Source organism: Anas platyrhynchos, chromosome 1 (assembly GCF_047663525.1).
Source record: "Anas platyrhynchos isolate ZD024472 breed Pekin duck chromosome 1, IASCAAS_PekinDuck_T2T, whole genome shotgun sequence".
In the NCBI taxonomy this organism is placed as follows: domain Eukaryota; kingdom Metazoa; phylum Chordata; class Aves; order Anseriformes; family Anatidae; genus Anas; species Anas platyrhynchos.
Window position 1 is genome coordinate 206,776,209 of NC_092587.1, and position 27,629 is coordinate 206,803,837.

General features: G+C 56.3%; 5 protein-coding genes across 13 annotated transcripts in view; 2 read left to right on the forward strand and 3 right to left on the reverse strand.

Moving 5' to 3' along the window:
- The first annotated feature begins 914 nt into the window (after positions 1-914).
- On the forward strand, positions 915-2,678 carry LOC101799527 (erythroblast NAD(P)(+)--arginine ADP-ribosyltransferase). Its single transcript, XM_038178775.2, has 2 exons — positions 915-1,106; positions 1,369-2,678. Exon 2 carries the CDS (start codon positions 1,503-1,505, stop codon positions 2,421-2,423), a length of 921 nt encoding a protein of 306 aa, XP_038034703.2. The 5' UTR covers positions 915-1,106; positions 1,369-1,502; the 3' UTR covers positions 2,424-2,678.
- Positions 2,679-3,137: 459 nt separating this feature from the next.
- LOC101800656 (ecto-ADP-ribosyltransferase 5) lies at positions 3,138-6,760 on the reverse strand. 3 transcript variants are annotated; one of them, XM_072032987.1, is made up of 5 exons: positions 6,311-6,760; positions 5,827-5,973; positions 4,733-5,447; positions 4,589-4,621; positions 3,138-4,412 (listed from the first exon to the last, which is right to left on the reverse strand). In XM_072032987.1, the coding sequence occupies exons 1-5, from the start codon at positions 6,758-6,760 to the stop codon at positions 4,384-4,386; spliced, it is 1,374 nt and encodes a 457-aa protein (XP_071889088.1). In that variant the 3' UTR covers positions 3,138-4,383. The 3 variants fall into 3 exon arrangements, with proteins under 3 accessions (XP_071889088.1, XP_071889089.1, XP_027321243.3); XM_072032988.1 differs by having other exon boundaries at positions 5,827-5,911; positions 6,328-6,518; XM_027465442.3 differs by having other exon boundaries at positions 5,827-5,911; positions 6,311-6,518.
- LOC113844757 (uncharacterized) lies at positions 6,692-8,756 on the forward strand. Of its 3 annotated transcripts, none has more exons than XM_072032989.1 (5): positions 6,692-6,821; positions 7,216-7,362; positions 7,446-7,509; positions 7,613-7,670; positions 7,799-8,756. In XM_072032989.1, exons 1-5 carry the CDS (start codon positions 6,711-6,713, stop codon positions 8,739-8,741), a joined length of 1,323 nt encoding a protein of 440 aa, XP_071889090.1. In that variant the 5' UTR covers positions 6,692-6,710; the 3' UTR covers positions 8,742-8,756. The 3 variants fall into 3 exon arrangements, with proteins under 3 accessions (XP_071889090.1, XP_071889091.1, XP_027321231.3); XM_072032990.1 differs by having other exon boundaries at positions 7,616-7,670; XM_027465430.3 differs by lacking the exon at positions 6,692-6,821 and having other exon boundaries at positions 7,229-7,362.
- Positions 8,757-9,181: 425 nt separating this feature from the next.
- On the reverse strand, positions 9,182-13,160 carry CHRNA10 (cholinergic receptor nicotinic alpha 10 subunit). Of its 2 annotated transcripts, none has more exons than XM_072032984.1 (5): positions 12,808-13,160; positions 11,501-11,646; positions 10,819-10,928; positions 10,012-10,544; positions 9,182-9,906 (listed from the first exon to the last, which is right to left on the reverse strand). In XM_072032984.1, exons 1-5 carry the CDS (start codon positions 13,145-13,147, stop codon positions 9,449-9,451), a joined length of 1,587 nt encoding a protein of 528 aa, XP_071889085.1. In that variant the 5' UTR covers positions 13,148-13,160; the 3' UTR covers positions 9,182-9,448. The 2 variants fall into 2 exon arrangements, with proteins under 2 accessions (XP_071889085.1, XP_027321183.3); XM_027465382.3 differs by having other exon boundaries at positions 10,819-10,973; positions 12,808-13,152.
- A 1,369-nt stretch (positions 13,161-14,529) lies between these two features.
- The window catches only part of NUP98 (nucleoporin 98 and 96 precursor), a 36,338-nt gene continuing 23,238 nt past the window's right edge, over positions 14,530-27,629 (reverse strand). For all 4 annotated transcript variants that reach the window (XM_038178649.2, XM_038178638.2, XM_072033004.1 and 1 more), the window contains 13 exons: positions 25,912-26,088; positions 25,015-25,168; positions 23,769-24,189; positions 22,862-23,091; positions 22,301-22,570; positions 21,561-21,718; positions 21,172-21,315; positions 19,952-20,094; positions 19,152-19,373; positions 17,996-18,237; positions 17,354-17,508; positions 16,754-16,865; positions 14,530-16,130 (listed from right to left, as the gene is read on the reverse strand). In XM_038178649.2, the coding sequence (XP_038034577.1) occupies positions 15,913-16,130; positions 16,754-16,865; positions 17,354-17,508; positions 17,996-18,237; positions 19,152-19,373; positions 19,952-20,094; positions 21,172-21,315; positions 21,561-21,718; positions 22,301-22,570; positions 22,862-23,091; positions 23,769-24,189; positions 25,015-25,168; positions 25,912-26,088 (2,646 nt within the window). In that variant the 3' untranslated portion in view covers positions 14,530-15,912. The remainder of the gene's footprint in view (positions 16,131-16,753; positions 16,866-17,353; positions 17,509-17,995; positions 18,238-19,151; positions 19,374-19,951; positions 20,095-21,171; positions 21,316-21,560; positions 21,719-22,300; positions 22,571-22,861; positions 23,092-23,768; positions 24,190-25,014; positions 25,169-25,911; positions 26,089-27,629) is intronic.

The following is a 27,629-nucleotide window of genomic DNA, read 5'->3' on the forward strand; positions in this document are numbered from 1 at the left end:
GAGACACAAATCACTGCAACATGCTGGGGCTTGGCCCATGCACTTGGCCCATGTACTGGCTGGTTGGTGCAGCCTAAAGTTTGCTGGTTAATGCACCGGCACACCCCACGCACACCAGGCTGGGGAAGGCACAGCCAGCTGCCCCCAGCAGCCTTCAAGCAGCCCTCGGAGGTGCTGATGGCAGCACGGGGAGCATACGCAGCAGGAGAGGGCTTACACAAGGCAACCTGGAGAGCAAATAAATCAGCATTGGACCAGGGTTTGCTAAACAAACGCACCATGAGCACAAATTCTAAACCAGTTTGTCCCATCGAGCATTGTCTGCTCAGGTCTGCTGATCTCTCACAGTATCTCAGGTACCTTCCGGCCTCACACTAGGTGCTAAAAGCAGCGCTGTGGTGGAATGCAGCAGAGAGCTCAGCACCGCACAGCCACCTCCTCGGTCACATCCCCACCGGGGGAAGGGGAGAGCTGACAAGAGGAAAAGTGCACAGACTGGCAGGCTGAGAGAAAGAGAGTTTAATGAGAAAGAAAGACAGAAAATGAGCAAGAAAGAAAACTGAAGAAAGTGATGCACAGAACAGTTGCTCACCACCCTCTGACCCATGCCCAGCCTGTCCCTGAGCAATGGCAGCCCCTCAGCCAACCCCGCCACAGTGTGAGCAGCACAGAAGTCCTTGGCTTAGTGTGAGCACTGCTCAGCAGCATCTAAGCCAGCAGTGTGTTATCAGCACCATTCTCATCCTAAAACCAAAGCCCCACACCAGCTACGGTGATGAAAAGCAACTCGATCCCAGACAAAACCAGGACAAGCCAGTGTCTGCTCCTGTGGGAGCCCCTCTGCACTGAGGGCTGCAGAGCCTGCGCCTCACCTCTCAGCACCCAAGGGACTGGGACCCACACACACCCTAGAGCATGGGCAACTGATAAAAGGCGATTTCCTGTTGGTTTCCCTGCAGCCTTTTGCAGCAGCCCAGCAGCAACTGGGTGGTCATGGGGGGCTGGCACACAAACTGTCTGGGGGTTGCTATAAAAAGGCAGAGCAGCCAGCTCCACGTACCCTGCAGCAGCGCCGAGCCGTGGGTCCTGCATGCAACAGAGCAGAGGTAACATCTCACTGCAGCACCAGGGCTCCTCCTGGCACAAATGCTGCGGCCTCAGAGGATGTCGGGGCTGCACGGGGGAACCCAGGTGTCTGCGGTGTTTGATGCAAGTAGTTGGGCTGGAGTCCGGGCCGGTATCGGGGTGGGGAAGACCCAGGTGGCCGTGGCTGGGGACACACACTGCGGGTGCTTCCCTCTGGTGCCAGGGGGGCCATGGGCGGCTTTGGAGGTGCCCCTGATGCATCTGCTCCGCTTCTCCCTGCAGCCTTCTCCGACCCTGCGCTCTCCCCCTAGCAGACGCCCGTGCCCTGTACTGCTGCACTCAGCGGCTGAGCTCAGCCGGTTGCAGAGGACCGGGTCCATCCCCGCTCGTGGCTGGACCCCCGGAGCTTCCTGCACATGGAGCACCTCGGCCTGGGCTGGGTGCTGCTGGCCGGCACCTTGGCTGGCACCTTGGCCGCCAGCAGCACCCGCGAGCAAGACCTCGGCCCCATCAGGGAGGAGGCGATGGACATGGCCCAGAACTCCTTCGATGACCGGTACCTGGGCTGCAGACGCAAGATGGAAAAGAAGCTTAAAATGGTGAACCGCACCGAGTTCGAAAACCACACCTATGCAGAAACCTGGAGAAAAGCAAATGAGAAGTGGCGGAACTCCAACCACCCGCAGGTGCTGCGGTGGCAGTACGCGGTGGCCGTGCTGGCGTACACTTACCCTACAAGTCTGTACCGCAAGTTCAACGCAGCTGTGCGCAAGGATGGGTGCTCCCGCGGGTACTACCTGGAATGCTTCCCCTTCAAGACGCTGCATTTCCTCCTGACCGAGGCCCTGCACACTCTGCGGAAAGCCCAGGGCCGCAGATGCTACAACGTCTACCGTGGCGTCAGGGGCATCCGCTTTACAGCCCAGATCAACCAGACTGTCCGCTTCGGCCAGTTCGCCTCTGCCTCCCTCCATAAGAAAGCTACCAGGAGATTTGGCCAGAACACTTTATTCAAGGTGTGCACCTGCCATGGTGTTCCCATCTGGAACTTCTCCTTCTACCCTGAGGAGAAAGAAGTCCTCATCCCACCCTATGAGGTCTTCAGGGTCACCAACTTCACACGTGACAGAGACAGAAACATCATCCATCTCCGCTCCCATGGTGTGCGCAGCAACTACAACTGTGCACTGCTGAAGGGTAAGGGCAGGCAGCAGGGTGAGTGCCCCCGGGAGATGGCTGGGGACAGGGCACAGCCGTGGGCAGGCGCCGCCATGCTCCCCGCGCTCCTCCAGCCATGGCTGCAGAGGAACGGGGGCCCCGTGCCACCGGCTCTGTGAGGGGAAGGGGAGCCTCGTGGTGAAGGCAACACCTCCGTGTGGGGAGCTCGGGGAGCCTGGGGAGCTTGGGGAGCTTGGGGAGCCTGGGGAGCTTGAAATAATGTGGAGCTGCTGTGTGGAGGCATGGGGGTGTGTAGAGAAGGAGGAGCAGGAGGGCCTGCTGAGGGGTTAGGTTTGGGGTATAAAAAAGCAGGGCCGGTCAGTGTTTGTGTGTCCTATCGTCGCATTTCTCGCATTAAAGCTTTTCTCTTTGCACACTCGCAGCCTTTCCCATGTGTCCGCGTGCTGAGAGGCCTACGTGCCAGCTCCTGGCGAGGCCTCTGTGTGTGCGAGTGAGCTCAGTGCCAGCTCCTGCAGCCAGATCCAAGTGTCCCTTCTCTCCCCAGCCCTGCTGGGGAGGAGGGGAGCGAGCGGCTGTGCGGTGCTGAGCTGCCTGTAGCTTCAAGCACAGCAGGCCTTCTGGTGCCCAGTGCGAGGCCCGAAGGCTTGAGGGAACGGCAGAGCCAAGCGCAGCGTGCCCGAGACAACAGCCCTGCGGGGATCAGCCCACAACACGGCGCTGCCGCCGGCGCCGGGCCTAGGGCCGGCTGCGGGACTGGTGGCGACAGTGCCCGGAGGGGCCGGGGGCAGTGGCAGCCCCACAGGGAGGAGAGGTTGAGATAAGGACAGGGAGATCGCTCAACCATTATCATAATGAGTGAAAGAGACTCAGAGTAGGAAGATGAGTATCATTTATTGCCCATTACTAACAGGCTAGAGCAGTTGGAAAACAAAGAAAAACCCAAACTCCAGCACCTTCCCCCCATCCACCTCTTCCACCTCCTCCCCCAGAAGCGGTGCAGGGTAACGGGCAATGGGGGCTGTGGTCAGTCCCTGACGCTTCATCCCCGCCGCCCCTCACGGTCCCTCTGTGCCCCTGCTCCCTGTGGGGTCCCTCCCATGGATGCCGTCCTTCCCCAACTGATCCTTCAGGGGCTCCAAGAACTGCTCCCACACAGCTCCGTCCCACGGGGTCCATCCCCCAGTCCCAAACTGCTCCAGCACGGGGCCCCCACAGGTGCTGGCAGCTCCCCCCAGCCCCCTGCTCCATGTGGGCTCCTCTCCATGGCTGCAGCTCCGGCCCGGGGCCTGCTCCTGCGGGGGCTCTCCATGGGCCGCAGCCTCCTCCAGGCCACATCCACCTGCTCCACCGGGGGCTCCTCCACCCATGGGGGGGCTGCAGCGTGGAGATCTGCTCCGTGTGGGACCCATGGGTGCAGGGGGACAGCCTGCTCCACCAGGGGCCTCTCCACAGGCCGCAGGGGAACTTGTGCTCTGGTTCATGGAGCACCTCCTGCCCTGCTGTGGCACTGACCTTAGGGGCTGCAGGGCTGCTTCTCACTCCTCTCTCCAGCTGCTGTTGTGCAGCAGTTTTGGTTTTCCGGTTCTTAAATATGTTCTCACAGAGGCACAAACAATATCACTTATTGGACTGGCTCTGGCCAGCAGTTCGGCCTGTATCTAACGTGGGCCAGATTCTGGATTCTACTCACAGAAGCCACCCCTGTGTCCCCCCACTACCAAAATTTTGCCTCATAAATCCACTACAAGTGGTCAAATCCCTGCCTGGGTCTGAGCTTTCATTGCCAGCAGTCCGTGAGACGTGGAACCACCTGTGAAGATTTTGGGGCTGGGTCCAGGTGAGGGTGCAAGCCTTGTCTGGCTGCGAAGTTGCTAAAAATGGGAAGCTGGAAAAACACAAAATAATGTGAACTGGTACAAAGCTTCCCCTGTCCTGGGGGCTGGGTGCTGCTTGGTGCCGGGTGCCCTGCTGTGAGCACGGTCCGGGGTGAGCCCCAGCAGACCAGCCCCGGCACTGGTGTCACTGGGCCCAGAGGTGCATGAGGCAGGACGGCGGCTGAGGCGCTCTCTGCATGGTCACTGGCTTTTCTCCTCCAGGCCACCAGCTGGGCGCTGCCCTTCACAGCTCCTCTCTGTGCCTGGGACCAGCTGCAGAGGGATGGGTTCGTCAGCCGCTCGCTGGCTCAGCCCCGCAGCAGCGGCACGGGCACTGCCTGCGGCTGTGGGGTCTGCAACCACCCCGCTGAGGCTGAGCCCCTTCCCCTGCACAGGGACCCCGAAATGCGGTTAGACCACGATTCTGTGACACCTACGCGGGTTCCTACCTGTGCTGCCCCTGCACTCCGGGCTCTTCTCGTCTGGGGGGGAAGCAGAAGGGCTGGGGTCAGTGCTGGCCCCGGCAGCCCCGGCCGTGCAGCACCGGGACGATGCCACAGGAGCAGCTGGGGGTGCCCGAGCCCCCTACTCACTCCCCAGGAAGGCGCAGTTGAAGTGGCTGCAGGTCCTGTTGGTGCTCCGCAGGACAAAGCGGTGACTGCCCTTGTCCGGGAAGACCCAGAAGATCTCGTGGCCAGGGATCAGCACCTCCTCCTCCTCCGTGTACAAGGAGAAGGCGTGGATGGGGACCCCAAAGCAGCTGCGGATGCTGAGGAACGTGTCCTGCCCAAAGCTCTCTGCCTGCTCCCTCCTGAAGGAGGAGGAGGCGAAGGAGCTGAACCTGAAGGGGCTGGCGCCCTGCAGCTGGTAGCGGGTGTGGGCGATGCCCCGGTACACCGGTGTCCCGTAGGTGGCCTCGCAGGGACGCCGCAGCAGCTGCAGGGCTCTGGTCAGGTAGAAATGCAGCGCCTTGAAGGGGAAGCTGGTGTTGTAAGCAGCCCGGGACCGCCCGGCCGCCCGCATGGCCGCGTTGAAGAAGTGGTGCAGGCCGTTGTCCGTGTAGGCGATCACGGCCTGGCCGTACTCATCCTTGAAGCCGGGGGGCAGGCGGGCAGCCAGCGAGCCCTTCACCTGCTGCCACCGCTCCCCGGCGCGTGCCCAGACCCTGCCGAAGAGCCTGGACTTGCCCCGCGCCTGCTCCTGCGCCAGCAGCGCCGGCCCCACCGCCTCCATCGCCTCCGTGCACCCCTCGTACTGGTCATCAAAGGCGTCGTGGCTCATGTCCATCAGGAACTGGGGGGTCCTCCCCTGCGCGAGGGAACGGGGCTGTGTGGGGTGCACGCTGGGTGCTGGAGCCCCCTCCCCAGGTGCCGCGTGCCATGCACAGGGTTAGCTGCGCCCACGCATCCCACGGCGTTCCCCTGCCCTGCCGTGGGTCTCTGCCCCTCCCTGAGCCGGAGCACCGCGCTCCTTGGGGCTCCCCAGGAACTGGAGGGATGCAAGAAATTATCTTTGCAGAGGCAAGCAGCGGGAGGGTGAGCAGCACCCGCATGGCTCGGGGCAGAACGCCCAGCGAGCATGGGGACAGTGGCAGCAAAGCGAAGTAAAAGCAAAAGCCGCAGGATGGTGTGGAACAAGCACCAGGGGCAGCGGGGTGGGGGTGCCGCACTGCAGGGCCCCCACTCACCCAGGGGGCTGCCAGCAGGGCCCCGAGGCACAGCCATGCCCAGCGCAGCCGCGGGATCATCCTCAGGCCCATGGCACCTCCGGCTCTGTGGGGACAGGGGTTGGTGAAACCTCGGGAAGAGCCTCCGAGCACTGCAGGAGGGAGAGCCTGGGACGAGCCCGTGTGGGGCCGTTCACCATCAGGGACAAGGGCGGCCATCGGGTGCAAAAACACCCCATAAGGGTCACCCCGCATCCCCCTGGCTCAGGAAGGACAGCAGCTTTCCCAGGCAGGGAGCAGCCCCCGAGGCGATGAGGGGCACCCCGGGGTGCCAGCCCTGCCTGCGGCATGGGGACGGGGCCCTCTGACAGCCCCAGGGCTGCAGCCCCCAAGGGGGACCCCCCAAGTCCCCTGGGGTCTTGCAGAGCTGCCCTCGCTCCCCACCAGCCGGGCAGGCAGCAGCCCCCAGGCTCCCGTCCCGGTGCCCCAGGAGGTGTCCCCATACCAGTGGTGTCCCAGTCCCAGTGGTGTCCCTGTCCCGGTGGTGTCCCATTCCCGGCGGTGATGTCCCTGCGGGTGGGTGCCCCTGCCCACGGGTGTCCCTGCGGGTGGGTTGTCCCAGCCCAGCAGGCCCCGGGGGCCCTGTGCAGGGCCAGGGCTGAAACCGGAGCTGCAAAACAGAAAACAGGAAAGGGGCAGACCCGGAGCTGCTGCTCGCTCGCCTGCTTTCATTTTCTGCACGACGTGGTGCTGCAGCCTGCCCTGCCCAGCCGCCACCGCCCTGCTTCTCAGTGCAGGAACCAAACCCCACGGAAGGGAAATTCCAGCAGCTGCAGGACGAGCCCGGGCCCGGCCACCCCACAGCCCAGGGGGGCTTAGGGGGGAGACCAGGAGGCAGGGGGGACATGGGGTGGGTTCCTGCTGGACCCGGCGTTTGGCATCGAGGGGCTCCCATCTACATCAAAACTCCGTTTGGGGCTGGAAGGAGGGAGAACTGCGTGGTGTCACAAAGGGGGGTGCGTGTGCACCGCGCCGTGCCCCAACGGGGGTCCCGCAGGGGTGGGAGCGGGCAGTGGGCATCGCACCGTGGCACCATCCCGGTGGGCTCCGGCTTGTGGGGGGGCCAGGGAGCTCGGTAAGGCTGGCTGGGGGGGGCAACCCTGCAGAAATGGGGTCAGAAGCAGGCTGCACCCCTCCTGTGGCACCCCAACACCCATGGGCAGCGTCCCCCATGTGTGTGCAGCACCCTGGCACAGGATGGGGGGCTCATGGGGAGGGGGGGTGCTCAGCCCCAGGACATGCTGTGGGTGCTGGTGGTGCCGTCCCCGTGCTGGGGGCTCCTCTCCCAGCCCCTGGCATCGGTGCTGAGCCCTTCTCGTGGCTCATGAAATTTGGGGCTCCGTGCCACAGGCCTGTGCCCACCGCCCGGGGACCTGCGGCATTGCCGGAGCCATGGGGGGCTCTGGCTTCCCCCCCCCATCCGAGCTGCTCCCGCTGCTGCCGCTGCTGCTGCGGCTGAGCCTGGTGTCCACCGTGCTATGGCTGCGGCGGCTGCGGGTAGGTGACAAAATTTGGGGCAGGGGGTCCTGGGGGCTGCCCCCCCCCCTCACCCCTCACCCATCTACCTGGGGCTGATGCAGAGGAACTGGCGGAGGCTGAGGAAGCGGAGGCGGCCGGGGAGAGCCCCGCAGAAGGAGCAGAGCAGTGAGTGACCCCCCCACCAGCACCGGGCACCCCGAGAGCTGGCATCCCCCGGCGGGGGGCTGAGCTGGGGGGGCTCCCAGCCGCTCACCCGCTCTGTCCCCAGCAGCTTCCCTGCGGATGGAGGCAGCAGAGGGGAAAGCATCGCCGGGACGGGACATGGGGTGAGCGCTGCCCGGGCTGACCCCGGCCCCCCAGGGGCTGCAGGGCTCGGGGCTGGGGCTTCCCCCAGGTCCCCCCCCCCAGGGCAGGGGGGCAGCGGGGGCTCCTCCATCTCCATCTCCTCCCGCAGGACGAGCCCGGCACCGAAAGCCTCCCTGCTGTCCCTGGCCGCCTCCTCCTCCTCGCGGTGCTCCCTCTACTCCTTCCCGGAGCCCTGGCCGGGCGCCCTGGCCGAGCTGGCCGCCCTCAGCCCCCCGACCCCCCCGGAGCCGCCGCCTCCTCCTCCGCTTCCACCTCCCCTCCTGGGGGGCTCCGACCCCCGCCGCCCCCCGGGGCCGTGCTCCCAGCGCCTCCCCGGGACCGGGGCGCGGAGCCCCGAGGGCTCGGAGCTGCACCGGCCCCGTTCGCCCCCCGGGGGGGCGGCCCCGGCGGACCCCATCCTGGAGCTGCTGCGCGCCGCTCGCCGCTCCCGGGCCGCCACCGAGCGCCGCTGCCGGCTCCTGCGGGCGGTGCTGGCGCTGCGGCGGGGGGCGGCGGGGGACGGACGGGTGGGACCCCCCCGGGCGGGACCCCCCCGGCAGCCGGGAGAGAGCCGGGAGCCCCCCAGGGAACCCCTCCGGGAGCACCCCCGGACCTCCGTGAAGGTGCGTGTCCGGCTGGAGATCCTCGGTGCCGGTCCCGGGGGGTGGCGGTGGTGCCTGGACACGGACACGGACACGGACACGGACACGGACACGGACACGGCCCGGAGCCTCCTGCTGCAGCCGGCCGGGAGCATCCCAAAGGAGCCGGAGCGGAGCAGCCCCCGCAGGAGCAGCCCCCTGGGGCCGTGCTGGGAGCCCACAGGCGGGGTCCGGCCCCGAGTGGCCGTGGGGCTGTGCCGGGCCGGGCAGTGCCTGCAGGAGACCTGCGCCAGGCTGTGGCTGTGGCTGGGGACCCGCTGGAGGCAGCGCTGCCGCTCGCTGCCCTTGTGGGAGCGCTGGTCCCGCAGGGTCGGTGGGCTCCTCTGGCCCCGAGCAGGGGGCCAAGCCCCAGGACAGCCCCGCGGTGCTCCTTCGGGCTCAGCCCATTAAAGGGTGCAGCCTTCACGGGGTGCAGCTCTTCATTTCCCCATCCTGAGGTCAAACACAGCGGGGATGGGGCTGGCACTGGCCACATGAGGTGGTCACCAAACGCGCTGGTATCTCACAGGGCTGTGCTGGCCCCCAGAGGGACGTGGCCAGGCTGGGAAAGGGGCTGCGGGAGCCTGGGGGGGCTCATGCGTGAGCACGACCCACATCAAGTCTCGGTTTGTGCTCTGGATTCGTCTTCAGCCGTGTTTCTCCCCGCATGCTGCACGCACACCCTGCACCAGCAGCACGCTGGTGGCCCTGGGAACCGTCACTGGTGCCCCCACTCATCTCACTTGGCTGTGCTGCCCCCCCAGCCCCTTCTCCAGAAGCCCCTGATGCTGAGCTCAGCAGTAAAAGGCTCCCCAGGAGCAAACCCCAGGCAGGAGGCAGAAGCCAGGAGCTGCACGCTGCAGGGTTTATTCCCACTTTGATTTCTGCACCCGGGTCCGTGGGGCACGGTGCATCGAGCACCAGGACGGACAGGGGCTCACCCCAGTCAGGACCCCCAGGCTCAGCCCCCTGGCACGGGGGGGCTCCCAGCACCTCCCCAGCACTTCTGGAGCCCCCGTCTGTCCCCACGGTCCCTGCTGTGCCTGCCCCAGGGCCCCCGGCCGTGCCAGGGCTGAGCCACCCATGGGACACCCGGGGTGCTGTGTGTGGTGGTGCCGTCAGGCGGCTTTGCCGATGACCAGCACGCTCATGAGGAAGACCATGATGAAGAAGACCCACATGAAGAAGCGATCCATCACCTTGGCCACCTTCTTCCACTCCCCGGCGCGGCGCTGGGCGGCTCGGTGCCGTCGGAAGCAGCCGGCGATGTAGCCCACGCTGCTCAGCAGCACGTGGTGGTGGCACAGGCAGTGGCCGCGGGGACACGGCCCCGGCTGGGCGCCCACCCCGGGGGGCTCCTGCGGCCCCGTTCCGCCCGTGCCCGCCCGCCGGGGGCTGCTGCAGCTCTCGCCCACCTCGCAGACGCAGAGGGCGCGGGCCAGGTGGTGCAGGATGAGGCGCCGTGCCCACGGCGGCACCGGCCTGGCCCCCGGCCCGCAGTGGTGGACGTTCATGATGAAGATGGTCAGCGCGGTGGAGGCGGCGATCATGGTCATGGTGGCGATGTAATACTTCCCTGCAAGGCGGGTGGTGGCAATGAGGGGCAGGGGGAAAAGGCAGGGACCTCCCCCTCGCCACGAGGGCCCCGTCCCCAGCACCCCCCAGCGCCTCGAGGGCTCACCGATGAGCGGCACGCTCTCTGACGGCGGCATGCTCTCCGCCACCAGCAGCTGGAAGACGGTGAGGGCCAGCAGCACCGTCACCCCCAGCGACACCTTCTCCCCCGAGTCGGCCGGGAGGTAGAAGCCCAGGGGCGCCAGGAAGGAGATCATGACGCAGGGCAGGAGCAGGTTGAAGATGTAGAAGGAGGCGCGCCGCTTGAGCAGCAGCGTGTAGGTGACATCGGGGTAGGGCTCCGAGCAGCACCCGTAGGTGACGACGTTCCTGGTGGCCGGCATGCCCAGCACCTCCCACTCCACGTTCTCCACGAAGTCCGTCAGGTCGCCCGCGTCCAGCCGGTTGCGGAGGTCGATCTGGTTCCCGTTGTAGGTCCAGGAGCCGAAGGTGAGGCGGCACTGCTGCCCGTCGAAGGGGAAGTAGGAGACGTCCACCTTGCAGGAGCTCTTGGTGATGGCGGGCGAGTCCCACATGATGTGCCCGTCGGAGCGCAGCACCACGTTGGTCTCCATCGAGCCCCCAAACCGGTCGTCGGCGCTGGGGCAGGGGCGGCCGTGGGGCAGCTGCCCTGGCACCGAGCCCCAGTGGGGCTGGGGGCTGGTGCGGGACCCCCACACTGCACCCCCCCAGCACCCCCCTGCCCTCCCGGGGTGGCCCTGTCCCTTGGGGTGGTCCCACGCCTGCTGACAGCCCCTCAGTCCCCCCAGCCCAGCAAGGATGACGGCCTCACCCCCACCGGGACCCCTTCCCCCAGCCCCGAGTTTGCGATGCCCCCCAGCAGCCCCCCTGGGTCGGGGCGAGCACGACCCACTTGTTGTAGAGGACGATGTCCGGCCTCCAGACGTAGCTGCTGGGGATGCGGATGCTGTCGATGCCACCGTAGGCGTCCTTGTCCCAGGTGAGGTGGGCGTCCAGCCAGGCCTGGCGGACCCACAGGTAGGAGGTGAGGACCTGGTTCCTCTCGTCCTGCGAGGGCAGAGGGGTGGGCACGGGCACCGGCCCCAGCACCGCCAGCAGCCCCCTCCCCGGTGTCCGCAAGGGCTTTGAGGGGCTGAGATGGTTTCCAGGGGGTTGTGCTGAGGTTGTAGGGTTTGGGCTGGTTTTGGGGGGGGATCTGAACTGGTTTCAAGAGGTCTGAGCTGATTTGGGGAGCTGCTGGACTGGCTTTGAGGGGTCTGGGCTGATTTGGGGTGGCTGGGATGGTTTTGAGGCATCTGAGCTGGTTTTGAGAGGTCTGAGCTCTTTCCCAGCTGTCTGAGCTGATTTAGGGGGTCTGAGCTGATTTTAAGAGATCTGATCTGTTTTGGGGCAGCTGGGCTGGCTCTGTGGGGCCTGAGCTGCTTTGTGGGGCTCAGCATCAACCCCGGGGCTGGAGCAGGACCCAGCGGCAGAGCAGAGCCCAGGCGCACGGTGCCTGGGGGCGTGCTGGGGACAGAGGGGTGCCAGTGATGGGGACAGAGGCGTGCCGGTGCTGGCTGGGTGCCGGTGCTCACCATGTCGATGATCTGGGACAGGGTGACCTGCAGGGTGACGTTGAGCGCCCGGTCCGTGTCCTCCGCGGGGCGCAGGGCGCTGGAGTAGTTGGCGAAGAGGTCGTGGAGCAGCTTGTGGGCGAGCCTGCCCTGAGCACCCCCGCAGCCTGCAGGACCCGGCACGGGGTGGGGGGGTGTGACGGTGAGCACGGGGGGCAGCGACCCCCTCCCCACGGCTGGGACCCCACCAGACCCTGCCCAGCGCTGCTGCTGGGACCCCCGTGCCCCCCAGTCCAGTCCCCACCTTTGCCTTCCCTCGCCACCCTCCATGCTGTCCAAGCTGAGCCGAGGTCCCTGCCCGTGGCAGCCCCGTGCTCTGGCTCCCCCCTTCCCCATCCCATATTTCTGGCAGTCCAACCCCAAAATTTATTTGTTATTTCATAGAATCACAGAATCAAAGAATCTCAGAATCTCCCCAGCTGGAAGGGACCCAGAAGGATTGAGTCCGACTCCTGCCTCCACACAGGAGCACCCAAAAACCAGACCCTGTGTCTGAGAGCATTGTTCAAACACTCGGAATCATGAAATCACAGAATACCCCGAGTTGGAAGGGGCCCATAAGGATCATCGAGTCCAGCTCAGTGCCGTGCCCACAGCCCTGGGCAGCCCGTCCCAGTGCCCGACCACCTCTGGGTGCAGAACCTTTCCCTAACACCACCCTGACCCCCCTGTCCCAGCTCCGTGCCATTGAACAAATCCTTCTCCTATTTGCCAAATATTTCTGTTATTTCTATGATTCCTGTTATTTCCATGATTCCTGTTATTTCTATTATTCCTGTTCCTGGTTCCACCAAAGCCAGGAGGGGCTCTGGCTCCTGGGGGAGGAAGCACCCCAAAAAACACAGGGGTGTGGAGAAGGATCTGTCCCCCCACCCCTGCCCCTCTTTAGGGCCATTTCTTGGCTGAGAGCCCCCAGGCCAGGGCAGCAGCCGGTGCCCGTCCTGTCTTTGCTGGAAGCTGGACGAGCTGGGTTGTGTTTCACAGAGGCAGCGGGCAAGATGCGTTTACAGAGCCGCTGCCAGCAGTGCTGGAACCCGGGCAGCTCCATGGGGGTGGCAGAGCTGCGGCACAGCCCACGGTGAGTCCCCAATCCCCAGAGCCCCCGGGGCTGGGACCGGGCAGAGGGGGCACCGGGCAGACTCTGCCCACCAACTGCAGCTCCTGGGGGTTTGCTCCGCTCACCCAGTTTATTGAACCAGGGCCCTGCTGGTCCCAGTTCAGGCTGGCAGGTGCCAACCCCGGCACCGACACCTTCCCCTGGTGCTTACCTGGGGCCAGGACGGTGCTGGCAAGGCCGAGCGCCAGCAGCCACGCGGGCAGGCGAGCGCCCGGCTCCATCCTCGTGCTGCCGGGGCCGTCAGGAGCCGGGCGCTGGGGACATCGCGGTGTCACCTGCCGGGGGTGCGGGCTGTGCCATCCAGCCCCTCCTCGTGTGGCATCTCCTGGGGCTGAGCAGGGTTTTGGTGCTGCCTTTAAGGGCTCGGTGCTGGCTGACGTCAGGGCTGGGGACGGAGGGACGGAGGCTGCTAATCCCGGGCAGCAGATGCCAAGCAGAGCCCGATCGGTTTTAAGGCCGGAGGTTTTGTTTCCAGGCGGTGAATTATTCATCCCCTGCCTGCGGTCCCAGCCGCGCTGCTCCCCGGGGCCCGCCGCGAGCGCCAGGGCAGCAGCTGGGCTTGCAGAGAGGCAATTACCCTAATGGAAGGAGGCGAAGGCGGCGACCCTGCGGCCGGTGTCACCTTTACGCAGGGCAAAGCTGGCCCTGAGCGCCCAGCCCGAGAGCAGGACCCTGGAAACCCGTGTCCAGGACGAGGGATTTGGGGCACCCGACTCCAGCCCCAGCACGGGGCTCTGGGGGGAGACCTGAAATCCTTTGGTCCCTTGTTGAAGCCGTTCCAGCTTCCATGCAGCACAGCAAAGCACGGTCTTCTGCTCGCCCTGAGCTGTCCCTGGCCTTCTGCCTCACCTCCTCCTTGTCCATCCCCTTCCCGACTGCAGCTGGGCACTGAACTTTTGTTAATAAAAATGATCCACAAATCCAGAAGTCCAGCCCAAGGTGGAGGGGACTGCTCAGGGCCAGTGCTCCCACCCGCCAGAGCCGCAGGTGGCCGGGACCCCCGGAGATCACCTCATCCAAAACTTCCCCATCACCTTTCCAGGGATGGAGGCGAGGCTGCCTGGCCCCCCCTGCTCGAAGGGGGACACAGAGGGGCTCTTGCTCTCCTCCAGTGCTCTGCAAGAGCCTTTCACAGGTATCGGAGCTGTATGTGCACATATCCGTGTTCCTCATGCCACCCCCACATGCCCACAGCCTCTCCATTCCTCCCAGCTCACCCATCCTTTCTTCCAGCCCTTGCGTTTGCCTCGTGTGAGAAACAAAGCTGTGTTTTTGCAATAAAAGATGTTTTTGCAGTGGAAAATTCCCCTAACCTCGCACATTCAGAAGTGATTGTGGAGGCATAGAGGTAGCATAGCAGTGGGGAGTGTGTTAAGCAGATCAGGGGAAGGTCCCACTGCCCCAAAATAAGGAGGATGTCTAAGAAAAACAAGGTGAGCAATGAAAAATCAGTAAAAACAAGAATCACGGGCCCTCCAGCCAGGAGAGAAGAATGGAAAAAAAAGAAAAGAAGAAACAGTTGGTCAAATAAAATCATACATCTATGGTATTAGAAGGGCATCCAGTGGGTAGTACTCAGGACTACAGGGGAGGAAACGGGAGAAATCAGGTGTTGGGTAACAGGGAACATGAGGTCAGGATATACTTTTGCTGGGCACTCCTGCTTGCAATTGCAAATAAAAGAGCTTCACAGGAGTTCCTGTCTGAGAAAATTACTGAGATGTTCCCCACACTCATTCCCTTCTCTCAGGATCCAGCCCAGGATCCGACCTTCCTAAAGAGCCAGCCCCTGCCCACCGCCACCAAGCCCAAACCACGGGACAGGTGCCTGTGGAACCGGAGTCTTATTAAAAAGCCAAGAAAACCGTGGGAATACTATAAACATTTTATTTATTGTTTTCAAAAAGACAGGAAAATAATCTAGATCATTTTATTTATAACTTTTAATAAAAACCTTTACATAATCCTCATGCACGAAGACCTTCAACGAGCCAATGCAAAGCAGCACCGAGGCAGGAGGCGCTGCTGCAGTAACCCTGCAATCAGAGCAGACCAATAGACAGCTTTTTTTTTTTTTCTTCCAAAAATAGTCGGTTTCTAAACACAGTAACGGTGAGGACTGTACACACTGGAGCAGACTGACACTGCCAGCTGTTCACTCGCGGGATGTTCTGATGCTGATGGTGGCTGCACCCGATGTAACGCAGCAAGCACAGAGGCGCCCCGGCAGGCTCCCGGCTACGCGCGGTGGTCGGAGGGGCTCCGTGGGCACCGTGCCCCTGGGGCAGCCCGGTGCTGGCTCCCACCACAGCCGTGTGCAGGGCAGAGCACCACGGTGCTTGTCTGCACGGGCACCTGCCTCACGCGTGGCTGTGAAGAGGCAGCCCGGAGCTCCTGGGCCATGTGACTGACCTTTTGGCAGAAATTGTGCAGAATTTGCCCCCCTCCGACCAGAAGCGCCTGGCCTGGAGTCCTGAAGCACAGCGGGTACTGGGAGAAGCTCCTGTGTTTTACTGCATGGTGGCAACACGTGCGTGTGGGGCCCGGAGGTCTGTCTTCAGAGGCGTGGGCAGCGCAGAGCACACCGTAAGGCACACACGTAGGTGTCAGCTCCCCCCTCTGAGGCGGGGAAGCAGCTTCCTTGGGTTTTGGAGATGGAGGATGGAGAAACGAGGAACACCACACTTGCGGGTCTCCAACTCAGCAAGAGAACGCAGGCAAAGACGAGTCTTCTGAAGTTAGTTTCTTCTCCCACCCCCCACCCACAGAGCAAAACGTTTAACAGAAAGCCCCAGTTAAAGCTTATCCTTGGTCAGTTCGGGTACCAAAAGCTCGGCAGTAACAGGCGCAGCCCCGCCGATACGGGCACGCCCAGGACGAGCTGTCCCAGAACTTGCTTCACCATCCTCTGTGCCGCAAGCAAGGACTAAAACGGATCTGCCAGGAGATGAAGCCCCCTCTGAACCCCCTCCACAGGCACAATCTCACCTGCAGTCAGGTTCTACAAGAGGGATTTTATTAATTCTTGGAAAAAGTGTCATGTAGCTGAGGGTGCCAGCCAGCAAGGCCCAGCTGGGTCTCGCCGGTCCCCCAGGTTACAAAAATTCCTGCCATAACCCACGGAACTAAAGCCACTTTATGCCTCTATGGAAAACCGGTGTGGCTGGAGGCTGCTGCCAAGGGAATGCTTACCCTTAGAGCAGGGAAAGGGTGAGCAAATGGTAAAAAACCTGTCTGTCCGTGAAGAAATCCGTCCTCACTGAGTCACCACTGTCAGCTCCCGTAAGTACGACTGGGTGAGGCTGCGCAGCTCCTCCAGGGCATAGTCCTCTGGCATGGGCAGCCGCCCGATGTGGGGAGCCAGCAGGCGAAGGGGGACGCGCTGCACGGCAGGGGTGGAGTCGGAGACGGGCTCCGGGGTGTGCTGCAGGCTGAGGACCACCCTGAGCAGGTTGGCAATGCGCTTGGCCATGTCTGCGGAGAGCAGGAAGGTCAGTGGTTGTGCACAGCCCACACCACAACGGGAGCTGGAGTGTGAACACCTGCGGGCTTACACCTTGTTGAGGAATGCACTTAACTACACAAGAGCCAATTCTTGAGCAAAGGCATTTGGCTGGGTTGGTAAACCCATGCCCTGCTATGAATTTGTCTTTTCTCAGCTCCAGCACTGAATCTCATCTCCAGACTTCCTCCCTGAGCATAATCAACATTTGGCCTTATTCCTCAGAGCAGATGTTTTTCTGCAGGTAAGCTCACGTTTTATTTGGCACTGTAACACTAAGTAAGGACAAGACACTTCACTGTTTAACCAGAGACAGCTTCAGGAGACGAGGCACTGGAAGCCTAATTAGCCAGGTAACAAAAACTGCCTGAAACAAAGGCAGTTTGTCACAAAGAAACTGTAGCTGCATGTACGGGAACCATTAAAGCAAAACACAGCTCACTTCACCAGCTCCAGGCTTCCTTCTCTGCACAGGCAAAGAAACGGACACCGGCAGCCTGGGCGACAGCCAGCGCTAGCTGGATCAGGTTTTCAACTGGCTTTAGTTTTAAAACTGCCTTCTGCAGCAGGGTGCTCGATATTGGCGGTACCGTACCTGACTGAGCCAGCCGGTCCCTCGCGTTGTGGCACTCTATCTGCTCTATCCTGTTGCACAGCGAAGTCACTTTGGTATGCAAACGCTCCAGCTCATATGGGGAACAATCCAGCTGAAAGTAAGAGAAGACAGTCAGCCCCAGAGGCATCTACAAGAAAGTAATGAACTCTGCCTGAGTTCATTCCAAAGCCCTTTACAAGAATCACTGCTGGAGTTTATTCCAAGCTGAATCTGTCCAACAAGACAACATGTTACAGCCTGTTTGAACTCAACGCCTTTAAGCAGAGAAACAAGAAGTCTGGAACTGAATTAAATGGGGCCGACACACAGACTGCCCGTTAATTAGCTAACTGCTAGTTTTGTTCCTCACTTATCTCACTGCCATGCTACATAACACATTTTCAGGGCAGAGACCACATCTTATTTTCACATTATCCACCATCTCTCTCTGTATTTTCAGAGATGATGAAACTGTCTGCTAGTGCCTGTAACAGAAACACTGAGTTAGCAATGAACAGCGAGTAAAAGGTTTCTCTAAAAACAAGACTCTGCGTGAGCTTCCAAACGGCAGGAAAGAAAACCACCACTTCGGTTTGTTACCTGTTGAATCCTATCAACCATCTCGATAACACGGATGTAATCTAGATAGACCAGCCCTGCCACCTCCCAGTCCTGGATGAGCACGCTGCGTTCGGGAGGGGAGAGGTCTTCCAGGAATCCTTTTAGGTACTTGTAGTTCTCATTAATAATAGCATCTAAAGAGAGCAAACATAAATAACTGAGTGATGGGGTTTCTTACCAAGTCAATGAGATTGATTATTAAAGAAAACAGCTGTCTGCTGCACGGTCAGTTTCCTAATTCCGTGACTGTCAGCCATGACCAGAAGTGTTTACCTGATTTATGACCTACAAAAGACAAGCCTAAGGCCATTCCGTTTCCTAGAACAGGGACACGCATAGGATCAGCACTCCAGGAATGCTACTGCTGCCCTTGTTCCCCAGGCACTGCTGGCACAAGGTGAGTGTGCAGAAGGTTAAGCACTACCCTGCTCACGTGTTTGCAGTGAAGAATCATCGTGCCAGGTACCACACGAGAGCTATTTTGAAACAGCCAGCCACTCTGTACTGCCCCTCTTGCTAGAAAGCGTCCTACTGCTTCACATTATTGAAAACCCAGTGACTTTCGTTCCTATTCTATTTATGTGGACCGTTCAGAATGGGAAAAAACAGGCAGAGACTCACCTGAGGCTAAGTGCCTGACAACAAGCTTGTGACACTGGTTCCAGTGCCCAGCCTTGAACAAGAAGAGGGCTTCTTTATGCCGGTCGCCCTCCATCCTTGCTCGAACAGCCTTTGCTTCATGGATCCACTCGGCAGGGACACAGAGCCTCTGTGTCAGGAAGGTCTCCTTGGCCCACGATTCGGGTGTCTCGGACAGCACGCAGTGCCGGTGTAAGAGCTCTCGCACTGCCTTTTCCCGTATGCTGGTGGGAAGAGAGAGCGGGTCGTTATTCCAACACGCAGTCCTGTGAGTCCCACCATCAGAAGATGCGCCTCAACACAAGGAACTGGCGACTGAAAGCAGCAGCAGGGAACTCCACTGCCCTTACTGGCTACAGCAGAGGCATTCCAGGTGGTGAGCCCGCCTCACCAGGTCTTAAGTGGTCTTACTTTAGATACCACAAAAAGTTCTACAACCAACTGCGTTACTTCAACACAGGTGACACACTAAGAAAGAGGTCACCACTAGTGCTTTGCAACATCGTTGGTGTTGTAGCTTAAGACTGTTTTAATATGACTCATGACCCTAGAAGTAATAAACAAGCTTTACTTGAAGTTACTGCTGGAAGAAAAAATCTGATGCAATGTATTAATTGCAACTGTAAACACTAATAGCAAGAGACACCCTTCCACAAATGAGGCCATTATTTACAAGTTTAAGACAATTTTTCATTCACTACGTATTTCACAATAGAAGCAAAACATGCATTTTTGTGATTCACATGGTATCCCTTCAAACCACACTTGTTTCTTGCTCATTAGAATAGATGCAATATTTTGCATTCATGTTTTCAGGCCAAGTTCCTGGATGTAGTAAGCCTCCTGAGCCAGAGAAGATAAGCAAATCTCACCTGTTTTGATATTCTAGATCTGTTTCTATGGCACAGTTCAAGAGTTATAGCTGTTACAGTACAATGCTACATGTAACTAAGCAGAATTATGCACACCACTGTGTAACCTGACACACTTTCTACAGTTGGCATTGGGTTCTCCAGCTTGCAGCTCCAACGTCATGAGAGAAGCTATGGTGATTACAGTATACATGCCACATCTATAGAACAGAACAATTTATGTTTTTTGGGGGCATCATAAATAACAAAGAAAAGCTTTTACTCACTGAGTATCAGGCTCGTGCAGCAGTATAAAAACAGCCCATTCCCAAAGGCCTTCGCTTTCAAGCTGGGCAGCATAGCTGGCATTCAGCACTCCCTGCCCCTGCTTGAGGAGGTGGGTGTAGTTCAGGGCTCTGAGCACCTCCCACAGGTGCCAGCTGAGACGATAATCTACAGGGTCGGATGTTATACTCCTTGGATCCAGCAGGTGGTCAAGGTCATAGTGCCTGTAGAGAAAAATAATTGCAACATAAATAGCTGTGTCCAAACAATCAGAAATATTGCTGCCATTTAGTTCCTCTCCTTCCCCCTTCTCCAATTGTTATGCAAATTGTGTGGCTTTATCATTTATATATGGCTTTATATATATATATATATATAAATATATATATGTATAAATGATATTTATTTATTTAAGATGAGAGCAACAGTTAAAATCCTTTTGCTCTTTGAGTCTGCATCTAGACTGCCACCACCTTTTATTTTGTACACGCTCCTCCTGCAGATTTCTCAATGCCTTGAAGTAAAGACAACTACAATGAAGGTAAGATTACTGCAGAAAGTTGCAGAAAGCACGTAACAAAAAAACCAAATGCGTTCCTAAACTTGAGTTTAATCATCTATACCACCAGCAGTGACAGCAGCAGCACGTTCTGTGATGCTGTGCACTCAAAGCAGATTTTTGACTATTTCAAAGTGGTTCAGTGAACACTGAAGTTGATTTCATACCCCTAGTTTGGGAACCCCATTAGTCACTGCCTTCACAAAGTTTTTCTGAATAGTTTTGAACCATTTACCCACGTACCTGTCACTGTAGAGCTTTAACAAATGGAAACAGACGTCTCTCAGAGGTCTTCCCGCATTATCGTCTTCTTCGATTACACAACCAGACCCTTCTAGGTAAGGAGGCAGGGGGCAGCAGGCGTATTTTTCAGACTCTGGTGTGTTCTAAACAAATAGTTTAAAGACAATACTTGGAACATAATGCATTCTGAATGCCACATTGCTCAGCAGACTGATGAGCAGGCTTTCTGCTCCAGAGCAGAAGGTGTGCTCTAGTCCATCTGAGTTTAAAGCCTACTTAGCAATTACATACTAACACAATACTAAGAAGAAAAAACTAAATGCAAAGTGCTTTTGGAGGTTTAACTGCATCTCACACTGCGCTTTTAAAAGCCACTGTGTGGAGACACACTCGGTTCTCCCACATATACCACCCATATTCTTGAAGAGTTTTAGAGCTGGAAAACCCCATATGACTTGATGAAAGATGGTGCATCTCTGCAAGACCTCTCTCTCTGAAGCAGAGTTTTGACAGCTAAGTGGCAGCACTGGACGCAGAGTTGGCAGGAGACATTTTACCAGGCACTGGAAAGCACCCCCACACTCTAACCTAGTAGCATTATCTTCAGTTCAAGCCATGCTAAAACTGAAACTTGTTCTTTCCAGCGTACAGCAATAAACAAAGGTTGCGTAACACGCAGCCACACACTGCCTGTAGGACAGCTTCCACATTTGCTGCAGGAACAACAAGTGTGACAAAGGGCAGGTGTTTTGGCAATGGCTATTTTAGCAGGCAGCCTTGTATTTACCACCTCATAGGGAAAACTGGCTGGCTATTCCTAGCGAAAACAGCCTTCCTGCTGGTGGTTGCTACACACTAGTCCAATTTTGTGAAGCTGCCAAACACCTGGAAACATTGAAAGCAAGTGGGAGGTATGCTTGAAATAAGTCACTAAACACAACAACCTAAAGAGCAGGTCCTAAGCTTCAAGATTGTGACTCAGACTATCAACACGTCCAGCCCCAGGGGGCTATTTCCATCACTCAGAGGGGAAAAGGAAGATCCTTATTGAAGAGAACTGCTGCAGAAACTCATCACCAAGAGGGGTGAAGGAATCTGATGCTGTGACAACTGAAGGAACAAATCCATACGCAGCACCTCAGCAGCAATACTCAACTGCTCACAGAAGTCTCTGTGCAGGTACGGAGTAAAATCTCCTTTACCCAGGCACGCTGACCTACCTGAAATGCTGACTCGTACATGGCAAGGGCCTGGGAAATAGAAGCTGTTGGAGGCAGCAGGTACCAGAGATGGACAGCCATGCAGCGCTTCCAGTCCAGCTGCGAGCACACGTTGATGCTTACTCTCTCAGAGAGCTGCCACACCTAAAGAAATAAATTACTCACTGAAGTCAAATTTATCACACAATGCTTGGTATGTACTAGACCAAAAAGGAGCAAAATGCAACAGTGAGAGATCCCACGAGCAAAACAAGCAAAAAACACAGCAGGTCAACACCTTGTGCTTTGCTGCTGCACAGCACGTGCCAGGGTTGCCTCTTACAACCTGGCCTTACTGCTGTCAGGAAATGGAAGTTAAATTAATGATGGAACAGAGGAGCAGAACTTACAGGCTTCCCTGCAAGCAGTGCGAAGATGCGCAGCCTCTCCTCCTGGATGAAGCAGTCTGCCTGCAGCCGGTGCCAGTCCACCAGCTGCATGGTGAGGAGGTCACGGAGGGGCTGGCTGCCTGCTAGCTGGGACAGGAGCAGAGCAAGCCGGTGGTCACCTGCAACAGGAGACAACAGCACAGCGCTGACACGGCTGGGCCACAGCTTGTGCTGAGCCCTTTGCTCAGCTTACAGCTGCAGTTATCTAGTTCCTTGTGGATTAAGCCACTGCATAAACACCGAATAACATGGGAGGAAGACAAAGGAAGAGGAAGGACAGAGTTCCCAAACAAGGCCAAATGAACGGAAAAGTTTTGAGATTTGAGCTGATGTAAGAGACCAAGAAGAAACTTGCTATTAGGGTCTGAAAATATGCATTTTTTTAAACAAACATCAGTAGCTTAACAGAAGCTCAATTAAAAATAAAGAGCATTCAGAGAATATGCCATGGAAAAAATAGTTCCAAATGCAACACAGCATCACTTTCCTACTCTAGGAGAACCAACAAGAAAGCCTCCATGAACACAACCCAATCTGCCTGCAGGAGTAGACACGCCAGACTACCTTAATCAACATCTCACGTGGAAAACTCAGTATTCAGAGTGACTCGCTACTCACTAGCAGCTCCCAAAGTTTAAGTTTTCTTTATGTCTTTACCTCCCACTTCATCCCTGAAATAAAACAAGACTCAAGCATCTTACCTGACTGCTGTGCCAGTCTGCAAGCCTCGCCAATTCTCCTCCCAGTGAGGAAGCTGAACACGGCCTCCACGTGGTTATCATGTCGGGACAAAGAGACCTCCTCGTCTATTCGTGCTGCAGCAGTCTCTGACAGCCAGCGAGAGAAGGCTCTCCTGCGTTCCAGGGCCAGGTTGTATTCACTGGGCTCCTCCAGGCTGGCGTCCAACTCCTTCAGGTTCCCCCAGATTGCTTCACACAACGTCCACGTCAAGCACCAGTGCTTCACAACGGCTGTGAGTACAGAGTTATCCAGTCATAAGGAGTAAAACCAGAAAAATATTTAGAAAAGAGTCAGTGTTTTCAGTGTAATCTTGTAAGATACCACGGTACAAGTCACTGCAGGAAGTCAGCCACCCAAAATGCAAACACACACATTTAAGCTTTCAGAAAGAATGCTGAGGTACGGTTGGTTTTTATGTTTTATTGATATTTGACTGCTCTGATGTAACTTGAAATTAATCTGAACTGGGCAGTTCTCCAAATTTATTGCCATCACTGTGAGAAGAATTATTCAACACTCACTTTCTGTCACAGCAGGATCCTCGGATGCCTTTCTAACCCAGTCAGAATAGTCATGAATAACAGAAACTCCAGGATTGGGTGCTAGAAGAGGACACTGCTCATCCATATGGACAGTGCTGTGTTTCAGCTTGATCTCCAGAGGGATGAGATACAACTGTTTGTCTCTGTCCATCTTCCTTTGTTCCAAGCTCACCTTCTCCACATGAACCTTGAAAGAAGATTCTGAGAGTCTGGAACAGAAAGAAGAAACACAGGTAGCAATGCTCTGAATTATTTCCCACGTGAGCCAACTCCGATCAGAGCAGTTGCATTATGCTGCTTGTCCTAATTTTGACAAGCATGACAAGACAGATGATCCAAAGTCAACAGCTATCCACAAAGAACCTGGTTACACAGCCCGGGATTCAGAACCAAGACTTTGGCAAATAAATCTCACTGAACTGAGTTCAATGCAGTCGAGAGGCACTAGCACTCCTCTCCGTAACTCGGTGCATTTTGTGAGAGCACCTCACTCTGCCAGCAAACCAGATATGCTGGAGAACCTCAGCTGAACAGGCCATTTTGGAAGTCCTAAATTGCAGAATGCTTCCTCGACATCAGTTTTGAACTTTATTTCTTTAAGCCTTTATTGGATGACTGTGTAATTTGTATTTTTTTAAACCTTTATTGGATGACTGTGTAATTTCTATGTTAAAAAATAACTACTCTTATTACAATATTCCAGTTCTTTAATACAAGCAGCAACATAAAATATCCCCCTATCAAACATGATCTTCCATCTTGCACCCCTTCTATATGTCAGGAAGAATATTACACTGAACACCCTAAGAAGATGCTGACTTAAAATCAGGACTATTTCAAACACAAACAGTATGGAAGAACCACCCTGAAGGAAAATACTACTTACAATTTGGGAGCAACCGGAGCAGGCAGGAATCCGTACTCCACAGACTCACACTGAGTGTCTTCCACTTCGCTTGACCTACTTAACCGATCTCCACAATTGACCAGCGTCCAGTTGGGTCCCCAGCCAACACGAAACGAGCGCCCCATGAAGAGCGCCATGTCCATCAGCAGCTTCCCCTTCCTGTGGGTGATGGATTTGTCCAGGGGCACTAGCCCCTGCTGCCTGCGGACACCCACCGTCTTCACCTGCACCTCCGGGGCTGAGGGAGGCACAGTGAATGCAGATGCTAGCGGAGAAGCTGCCGACCAAAGGGCAGCAGAGGGGGAACTGCCCGAAGTCCTCAGTCCCTTGAAGTCTTGCACAGCAGTGCCAGGCGGTTGGCAAATGAGATTAGCAAATTTTGATTGCAGCAGCCCACCAACTAGGAGGAAGAAGAGGGAAGAATATTTAAATGAATGGGTGCTCACTTTTCAGCCACACATTTCTGGTATTTTAAAGGTATTTCAGTACTTTGTAACCAGCCAGTGAAAATACTCACCCTGATTTGTGATGGTAACGCACAGCTAAGCATAATTACTTGCAGTACTGAGGACCAGGAAACCCGCTGTGCACAGCCTAATTTGCATTACCCAAACTAAAGCACGTGGTAACACACCAAAAACAGTACGTATGTAAGTCCCACCCCAAAATTTGGGATTTTCAAAGAAATCTTTAACTTAACCAATACTGTTGTAGTGAGACCACGAGAACAGGAACATCTTGGAAAAAGCACACATTGATTGCTGCTAAAAGGAACAGGGCTGGGCCCATACCCACAGGTGTATTTCAGGTCTGCCCGTCCAATTCAGGGACCAGGAAAGGGCAGGGGGTGATATTTAAGAAAGCACTTTATTATTTTATTCCCCTCACTACCCAAATCTATTTTATCTGGCAATAAATTAGTTTTACTCGAGTCAAAAAAGCCTGTTATGCCTGCAATAGTAACTGGTAAGCAATTCTCCTGTCTTTATCTCTACCTGTGAGCTTTTTCCATTCAGTTTTCTCCCGTCCTGTTGAGGAACAGGAGCAAGAGAGCAGCTTGGTGGGCATCTTGCTGCTGGCCAAGGCTAACCCACCACTGCACACAACTGTTCTGCCAGGTATTCAGCCAGCCATAGGATTTTGCCTACTAATATTAGAATTAATGTTAATTGTTAATGTTAGAATTGCACTCGTTCTTCATGCAACATGCAGTTTCCCACAATACCTGAGCATCTTTTCTGTCCGTGTGCTTTTGAAATAGGGAGCCTTGGAGAACAGATCTCTTGAGAAGTATCCATTTTTATAGCTTGTTTCCCAGGATAATGATCCAGGATCAAATCTAGGTCCTCTTCATCAGCAAGCAAGGAAGCTTTCATAATCTAAAGAGGTGAGAAGTCAAGCCTGCACGTTAGCAATCCTTCTATCCATCTCGTCAACCCCTTTCCCAATAAAGGTAACTTCCACACATTGCATTCAACCAGCACGCCCATGCCATAAGTGTTTTAGGTAAAAGCACACAGTTGAGGAGAAACGGAAGCAAGTTGCCAGTTGATGATGAACATTTACAAATGACTAGTTAAGCCACTGTCACACTACTTGTTAGGATGGGTACGAAGAGTTCTGATAATCACGTTTTCTTAGATCTTAGCTCTATTTCTATTTCAGCTTACATGATAGTTGAGAAGCCAAGGACTATTTCTTCCTTACAAATTAAAAAAAATACAGGTAGAAGCCCAGAAGTGTTCAAGGTGTTATCCTTTCATCCAAAGCCACCACCACCACCAAAACAACAAAAACAACAACAAAAATCAAGCACAGCTATCCTTTTACGTTCTTTTCTCCAAACTAGGCTTGAGGCAGTCCTAGCTAGATAGTAGTTATCACTTGAGAACTTTGAAACCTGAATTCTAGCCTTCAGACACTTTGCACGTCGCCTTTCAACTTCTTGTATCTATAAACATTTTCTCCAGACACAGAAGTCCAGTGTGCAAGATGCAATCACACTGCAGACGCAGTGCACAGTTTATTACGAGTTGGTAACCAGCCTTGGGGGGCAAACTGAGAAGTTACTGAGGGGTACTACAAAGTCCTCTCCTTTTGGGGGGAAGTACAAGACGCCCACCTGTAAGACGTGGGGGTTAATACCCAGCGTTGATGCAATGTGGGTTGAAGCAGGCACTGCCTCCTGCTCTTCCATCATGTTATCTTCCAGAACGGACTCCTGGGGAAGCTCCTGGGTGATGTCTGCCATGTCACTGTCCAGCTCCACAACCCTGCCCAGCTGCTCCACTTCTGGGGTCTGCGGACACATGCAGAGGCCACGTCAGACAAAAACAGATTTCAACAGTTTGCTGAGAAAGAGTGCTCTGATAGCTGCAACAATCACCTGCAAACGAAGCGGAGTACTCCCTTGCTTGTGCCAAAACTCCAAATTAAGTTTAGGGAGGAATGTATAACCCGTTCCCATTTTCTTCACAGTTGTAACAGTGTAAGTTAAAGTGAAGAAGTTTAAAGTGAAGAAGTCACAGTTTAGTTGTGTCCTTCTGAAGTTTACCAATTTCTGCTATTCAGTGTAAGGAACTGCTCTTCAGCTTTCCATTTTCATGTGACAAAAACACAAAATGAGGCTTGTGCATCCTGCCTTCCTTCCCTTCTCTCACAATGATATTACATCAAGAAAAGCTTTCTGGGCCCGAGGTTAACTTGGGACATTGTAGATGACTGGGCAGCTGGTTTAAAAACAGCGATTCTCTGCATTAAGCTGTGGAACCAGTGGTAGTTGCTGAGGAACAGGTGAGTTCTGTAACACTGCTGTTTCCCCAGGTGTGACATTTGTACAATACTGAGTTTATATTCCACCAAAAATCTTCACAGAAGTTTTAGATATACACAGTCTCCTTCATGATCACGCAATACTGGCTCATGGAGGGTGTACGTGTGCAGGTATATTGATTTTTAACAACTGTTATTGGACTGGAAAGTTGTGGAAGTGTTTTTTCCACTTCAGTTAAATAAAGTAGTTCTCTTCCAAGCTGCAGCTAAGTTTCTCTTGCCTGCGCATAGTCCAAGGCAGGAGGAGGAATTCCTGTTGTGATTTTACTGAAGGCAATCGCATGGCAACATCTTTGTGATGAGCCTGAAGTGACCTCTAGGCATCTTCGATTGCTCATGGGAACCCAGCCCCAAAGGGCAGGCAGGGCCAGAAGAAGTTGATGCAGTCCAAATGAGAAGCAGACAGCAGAAATAAAGGAGCGCTGCCATCAGCTCTGGCTGCAAGCAGCGTGCACAGCTTGCTGGCTGTGGTGCCAGCAGCGTATTGCAGCGATGCACTGAGCCCCTCCTCGGCCAGGTGTGGAGCACGGCAGTGCTGCAAGCACCTCCACTGAGCTGCAGCTCTGCTACACGAAACTGTTTGACAGCACAAAGCCCCTGCAGGATGCCATTCAGTGCTGGCGCTGCGCAGCCAACGGGTCGAGCTCAAAGAAGCAGCTGGCCCAGGAGGTGCTCAGCCTGCACCACGATACCTGCCTGTCTCCAGGCTCTAGCTGGGTGACCGACTGACCTCCTGCACGGTGCCTGTGCTTCAGCCCAGCCCTCCCTGCCCTTACTGAGGAGGGCCCGGAGGGGGATCCATGTGCAGAGTTTACCCGGGCTCCAGCTGCAGCCACGCGCAGAGCGGTGGAAGCAATGCATGTATATGAGCAAGGAAACCATGCTAAGCAATCTAGAAGCATATTCAAATGGGCTGCTCAGCTCATTAAAAACAGCTAATAAGTATGATGACTATCAGGTGAGGCAGATAAAGGCAAACCAGGGGGTCTGGAAAGATAGAACTTGATG